The 7,510-nt window shown below is 37.5% G+C and overlaps 1 protein-coding gene across 1 annotated transcript in view; it reads right to left on the bottom strand.

Annotated features, from left to right (window-relative positions):
• Nucleotides 1–1,483: 1,483 nt before the first annotated feature.
• CNKSR3 (CNKSR family member 3) overlaps nt 1,484–7,510 on the bottom strand; it is a 113,954-nt gene continuing 107,927 nt past the window's right edge. The window contains exons 11-13 of the mRNA XM_036766660.1: nt 5,041–5,249; nt 4,462–4,551; nt 1,484–2,892 (exon numbers count right to left, since the gene is read on the bottom strand). Of these exons, the coding sequence (XP_036622555.1) occupies nt 2,594–2,892; nt 4,462–4,551; nt 5,041–5,249 (598 nt within the window). The 3' untranslated portion in view covers nt 1,484–2,593. The remainder of the gene's footprint in view (nt 2,893–4,461; nt 4,552–5,040; nt 5,250–7,510) is intronic.

Below are 7,510 nucleotides of genomic sequence, written 5' to 3'. Positions count from 1 at the left end.
TTAAAAAATGTTTTAAAATGTAAGCGGGGAAAATAAAATATTATAGTAAAAAATAAAGGCCTGGTATCTAAGAATTAACGATCTTTATAAATACCTGAGAATAGAGCATTATTCAACAGATAATGATCAAAAGATATGAACAGGTACGTCTTAAAAGAAAAAAAGTAAGTTATCATACAACTATGTGAAAAAATGTTCCAAGTCAATTAATAAGAGAATTACAAAATTAGTTCTGCCCATTAGACTGCCAAAGAAGCCCCCAAAAAGGAAAATGACATTTGTTGGAGGGAATGTGATAAGACAAGTACACTAATACCCTATTGGTGAAGCGGTCAATCAATCCAGCTCTTCTGGACAGAAATTTAGAACTATTCTGCTGTAAGCAATAAAGCTGCCCCAAGATTTGACTAACCCAGGGAGCTAAGATTTGGGCGGCACATATCCTTTTAATGAACTTTCTTGGTAACCTCTGGCCGTATTGGCAAGGCATAACTTTCTGGACATCTAAGTATATTAAAAAAAGCCATCCCATGTGGAGTTAGAATCCTTCAGACTTGCTGAATATCCTGACACCACAAGTTACCACTGCCTACCCTGCTGTCCAAATATATTTTCATGAAGATGGCAGAGGATGAGGTAAGAAGTCTCATCTACCCAAACTGAGTGGGTAAGTGATAAAGTATCCTTTCTATGCTGTGGAAAAGTACACCTTTTTTTGGTTAATTGTTCGAATGACATACTAGTGTTTCATCTTGTTCCAACTCTGAATCTGAACTGGACTGAGTCAGACCTACTCCAACATATACCCAACAAGTGCTGAACTGGGCATACATACCCTTTGACTCAGTAATACTATTGGGCAGTATGCATGTAAGCACATGCATGTGCGTGCGTGCACACACACACACGCATATACATGCACATGCATACACCCACATACCCCAAAGAGGTTAAATAAAGGGAAAAGACTTAAGTACAAGCATTTTAGCATCGTTTTTGGTTGTGAAAAAGGCCTGGAAACAGATAAGTGCCCATAAATTGGGAAATGGCTCTTCTAAAGATTTTTTGCAATTTTTAAAAAAGAGTTGCTTTTTATTAGAGATTCAAATGACTAACTTCAGGCTGGATAATAATAAAATGAGAAACTTCCAAGCATTGAGGTGGGGAAATGTGGAGAGAGAACCTTTGACAGAAATAGCTTCCATAAACAGGCTAGCGCTGCCTGGGGTCAGCTCTCCTAAACAGTCCCTTTTTTCTGCAGGGTCTTTTTCCCTTCTGAATCCATGTTTGTTTGTTTTTTTATCAATACTCCACTCCATGTTGATTACCCCTCCCCATCCGAAGCTCCACCAAGAACTCTCACATAAATGGAATGCTGTGAGAAATCTTGGGAGTCAGAAAATCTGCCTTTATTAAAGAAGTTTTGCCCCTGGCTTTGTCTAATTTATACATGGCGCAGTAACAGAAACATAACAACTACAAATTTGATAAGAGTAAGAAAAATATACAACTATATTTAAACACTTAAATTAACACAATAAGACTTTTCTTCTTCTAATAAAATATCATACATTCATTGAAACACAATTTATATCCTAACACTTTTATGACTTTTTTCCCCCCAAATACCAGGTCTACTTGAAAATTATTGACCATTAGAATTTCCAAGGTATCTTTGAATAGCAAAATTTTGATAAAAGGTTCTTTCCTAGGATAAAGACACTTAACAGTTGAAAACACAAACTGCTGAGTCACTCATAAGCCTAAAGACCAATTGCTTTATTTTTCTGAAAGATGCTTTGGTTACCAGCAAATCAATCTTATAGCTTTTTTCTCCCTTTAAAGACAGTACGTACTAACATGACCAAAAACTGCACAAATAACCACTGAAGGAGGATGTATTTCTTGCATGTGTAGTAAACCATAGCTAATGGGTGCTTGTATGCTCCAGAATTAAATGACCTGCAATGAAATTTCCACCAAAAGGGGAATGACCAAGTGTAACAAATTCCCCAACATTATTCTCTGCTTTCAAAGAAAACAAAAAACATTTCCCAGACTTGAAGTTTCCAAGTCAAAGCTGCTATATTATTCAGCTGTAGAACACACAGCTTTTTTCCACAAAGAACATGGTGTTTTCCCCACTGGCTCTTTGAAGCCATGGAGCTAAGCCCCCCACCCAAAATAATATCTCCACGACCACAGGGTCTCCCATCATTATAATTACAAAAAAAAATAAGTACAAGTGCTGCCACACACCAAAACAGTCCCCTTATCTGTTCCTGTATCAAATTATCACGCTGACTTTCAGTTCAGAGTTGTCTCCAGCTGCTAACCAAAATCTTCTTGTTCGACGATGATATACTTCTGAATTTTGTTTTCTCCTCCTCTTCTGCCCACCACCATTACACCTACCAAATTCATTCCTGTCCAATTACTCCAAACCTTGCTTTCAAAATAAAATAAAATAAAATAAAAATGAACAAGAAGGTCACTACATAATACTGTAGGTCAAAGTACAAAGAGGTCAGCTGAGGAACAAAGGCACTTAAGTAACAGAAGATGGTGACAGAGTTCAGGACAAAGGCAAATCTCAGTGAGTCAACAACTTAAGCCTTGTGATCCAGCTGACCAGTAGTGATGGTTCTGTGGAAGAAGATTTTTTGGATGATGAAACGGAGTTCTTTTTGCTCCCTTCCTCTTGAAAGGGAATGGTGGCACTGTTGTGAAGATCTGAATTGATGTAGCACCTGCTGCCTCGTATGTAGTCTGCACCCCGGACTAGATGTCTGTCGGTCGTAGGTCGGGAAAAACGATGCCGGGAGGAGGAGCTTTCTTCGATGATTGGGGGTATCCTCTCGTTACTGAAATACCTGCATAGGGCATCTTCACCTGTTTTAATATAGTCAGAATAATTTGGATGAATATCCAAACCGACCACTCAAAACCCACCTCAAAATTCTTGTAAGTACTCACTTGTCCATATGGTCTTCTGACGTCTTACTGTCTTCAATTATTTTACTCTTTTTACTTTTTCAATGTTCTACCCTTCATGTATGTTATCAACAAGTCTATCAGATCCTTAATGGCCTATTTCTTTTACCAGCATCTAGCACATCATAGGCACTCAATAATATCTATTGGTTTTATTTTGATTTTCCAATGATAACAATTTGCAAAATGGTGACAGGGAACATTAATGAGATCTGGGTTCTTCTCTCCACTCTTCTCTTTATTATATGCTATACTCCTGATATGTATGCTAACCAGCAGCTAAATAAAGGAGACAACCTTTGCCAAGTTGGCAAGAAATCCTTAAAACTGCTGATCAACCCTAGAAGATTTTAATGTGTCATATCAAGCCACATATAGGCTGTATCCCCCAAATGAAATTAAACTTAACGAGTTTATTAATGGATTATTTTAAACATCTACACATATACTTGTCTCAGATTTGATACAGATATGATTTGGGGAGGGAGCGGAGGGCAGTAAGGCTTTTATTCAGACAGATACAGTAAATTGGAATTTTGCATATATATTATCTTCATACTTCACCTTATTTTATCTGTATAACACTTCTGAATTTTATACAGAAATGATAACTACAATCACTAAAAGTCAAAGAAGGCTAGGGATTTATTTCAATATTATACGGAAAGACCCATTATTTAACAAAAAGACAAAATCAGGGGAAATGAGGACAAAATTGTAGTACCCTGACACTACAAGGCATAATACCACACGTTGACTATTTTCAAGAAATTCATTAGAAGGACTGTGGAATACCAATTCACTGCATGTCTATCCCCCAACTCCAACCCAACGGATCACAGATCCAGAGCTGGTAGGGATCTCAGAATCATGCTCTCTGATCTTATAGCTGATTTGCTTAACATCACACAGGTTATAAAAAGTGGCTGTAAGACCTCACAGACAGGCCCACATCTGAATAAAGAGGCCAGGATTAGCGTGCTCATATCCCATGGGGTTAGAAAGGACAAATGGCGCAGAGTCAAATTCAACCCATTAGCCAACTATTTCTTGGTTCTACATTATTGGTGACACCAAAATATTTCAAGGCTTCCCAGGGAGCATGGAGGATGCCAAAATGTGAATAAAAACCCAGTACTGAGATTTTGGCAGAACTGGGGAGTAGAAGGGGCAGGTAAGTGGTGCAGTGAATAGAGCACCGGCCCTGGAGTCAGGAGGACCTGAGTTCAAATCTGGCCTCAGACACTTGACACACTTACTAGCTGTGTGACCTTGGGTGCATCACTTAACCCCAATTGCCCTGCCTTCCCCCCTCCAAAAAAAAAAGAGCTGGGGAGTAGAACCGAAATCTCTTCACTCACTCTCAAATAAACTGTGCTCCATGTTTAAATGAACTCCTATTGGCTAATCCTCTCAGATAAGGGCTGAGAACTCCTTGGGTTTGTCTGAAAATAAAATACAACTTGCCTTTTCTTCCATGTCCTCGAGGTCTGGCATATGGGTCCACAATTCCCATCCAGCTCCCATCTGCAGGCATTGACAAAGGCCGAGGCTTCCCTATATAGACAAGAGAAAGAAGATGACAAGGCATGAACGTTAACACTTAACAGAAATTTTCCGGAACACCAAGAAGTCATTCCACTCATAATGCCACAAGTATTTAAGCAGTAGCAGTAACACTTGAAGAATATGGAAAGTATTCCAAAGCATTCTGTTTATAAGGCAAGCAATTAGACAAAGGGCCTAAAGAATGACAGGCTACATGTCTACAGAACATAGTGACCCAAAATTTTAAAAGGCATGTACCAAAAGCTAAAAGCGTAATCTGATCTCATCCAGCTGGGCTTTGATAGAGTAATGACAGAACAAGGTTTCACTTTAGAGAGATGAATACATGGTTTCATACTTAGATTTTCATTGAAGTTTACGTTTTCCTCAGATTACCCTAAGAGTGTGCCAAGTTCAACCAGCACTTCCAAATAAGGAAGGGGGAGGGGAAGAGGAAGAAGTAAAAGACCAAACAAAAGAAAACATCCATAAACTCACCATAAGACTGTGTTTTCTCTCTCATCTTTGTGGGCAGAACATTAGCTTCCACCGAATAGCCAGGCAACTGATCTGAATCAGCGATAGTAAATCTTCGCCTTCGACTTTCCTGGTCTAAGAAGGAATTCGGGGACTCCGAACCCTTCGAACCTGGCAGTGGCTGTTTACATTTACTGAGGCCTCCATAAACAAAACTCCCCTTCTCATCCCTGAAAATTCACATCCAACAATTACGTTAATTCAAAAAGGTCCCTTAACATGACATTGAAGTGAAATAATCATTGTATCTTGCGTTACTTTGAAGAGGAATTGCAGCATACAGTTACTATTCATCTATAGATGAAAGTTCTGATTTTTGAATCTAAAGCCCTGGATCTGAATCCTGGCTCTGGCACTTACTGTTTGTGTGTCTTTAGGCAGGTCACTCAGTCTCTTTGGGTTTCAGTTTCCTTGTCTGTAAAATGACTGATAATGTCTAACTGTCCTCCCACCTCTTAATCTATGATCCAATTAGATTTTGAGGTGTGTCCACTGAAGTTTGTCCTCACATATTTAAGCAATTCATCCTGTTTCCTAGGAGCACATAAAAAGCTCCTTAAAAGCAGGAAGTACATCATTTTGGTCTTTGCAATGCCAGTGCCTAGTACAGTGCCTGGGATACAGCAGGCACTTAAAATAAATGCTTACTGAAATGAATTGAATAAAACAACTATTCCATACCAACAGTGCCTCTGAAAATAAATACAAATCCCCTCAGATCTCTGTTATCATAAGTCCCTTTCAAAGAAATGTAAAATGAAATATTTTTGTTATGTTTCAGAATTATACAAATATACTGCTCTAAAGAGGTCACAGTGGCAACTTAAACTACAGAGTCTCTGCTGTGCTGGAAAAGTTGGCTAATAACAAGAATCCCATCAGGCCAGGAGTTAAGAATGTAATCTTTTAAATCACTTCTCCCATGCCAAGAGAAAGATTCCTGCCAAGATTCAAGGGGGAGAGAATATTCTTCGTGCATGATAGATTTGTGCATATGTGTGTGTTTATGTGTATATATATATATATGTGTGTGTGTGTATATATATATGTATATACTTATATGTGCATATGTATGTGTGTATATATTATGTATATATGCATGTATGCATATATATGTATACCTATATAGACACATAAATACATTAATTAAAATCTAACTATATGTACACATGCCAGGCAGCACAAAGAACTCTTTATTCTAATAAGAGAAAGTGTTTGACTATTTTCAGAAGTCAGTACAGACAATGATAAAGGTCAAATTGTCTAAGCTATCTTATAAAAGGCTGTATAGCTTCTGTAGCTAAATTTGTATTAAGTGATTTCTATTAACAAAGCCTATTAGACAAATGCAAAAAGTACTGAAACAAATAACTGATCTGCCTGAATCACTTGAGAAGTTTTGATATGTATAAATAACCCACTTGAGTGTTCCTCTGTGCACTAGGAATACCCTCTACCTTCCCTACCTCCTGTGAATCCATGTCCCTTACCTCTTTTAAAGTATAAACTGGAACTCACCTATCTGAAAAATCTTCTATGAACAACCCCAGCTAACATTATTTTTCCTTGCTAATCTATGCCCCCTTCTGAAGTTGGCTGCCATGTTGCTCTGAAAAGGGCTCCTTTGGTTGAGTTTGTATGGTTTCTCCAACTAGTTTGAAAATTCCATTTTCTTTGACTTCTTCCTCCATATCAGCAGATTTCACTCCCTACTCTTGCATCTTCCCACCTCTATTACCATGTGGGGATGATGGTTTTTGAAAGCCACCTAAGTTCCAATAATGGAGTTGAGGATGTGGACAAACCATGGCTAATATGAGATTTTAAATACATGGCAGATTGGATTTTGTTTTTCTATGTAATTCTATGTCATTGCTATATTTCTGTGATATACAGAGAGTAATGGAGGTATCTTCTAATCCTTACCATTTCTTTTCTCTAAATAGCTCATAAGAACCTAGAAGAAAAGTTAGGAGAGCAGTTCTTTCTTTTCTATGATTAGGCAGTGAACACTACAGTTGAGTTTATTTTCTCCTTGAAATATCAGACTTTCAAAAAGTACAGAATGTCACTGCTGACCCAAATTTAACATTGTCTTCTTATTAGAGTATGCACTGTACTCTATTACTACCTCATTTCTCTGTCCGTTTAGGAATAATTAAGATAAATTTTATCATCAAAGATGAAGAACTGAACATATCTGATTATGCACAGATTTTATACCTTATCTCAAATCCTCAAACTTCAAAATATGTTTGGTCAGACCCATACTCATTACCAATTTGAAATTTTCTATACTAGCCATGAGGGAAGAGGGAACATTAAGAAATTTATGAATAGAATATTACCTTTCTTTCTCCAACTAAAAATTTCAATTATTTATGCAATAATGCTTTCAAAATTCACTCCTACAAAAATACATGTAATATGT

This window comes from Trichosurus vulpecula, chromosome 7, assembly GCF_011100635.1.
Source record: "Trichosurus vulpecula isolate mTriVul1 chromosome 7, mTriVul1.pri, whole genome shotgun sequence".
Lineage (NCBI taxonomy): Eukaryota > Metazoa > Chordata > Mammalia > Diprotodontia > Phalangeridae > Trichosurus > Trichosurus vulpecula.
This window is presented reverse-complemented; position numbering and strand designations above follow the sequence as displayed.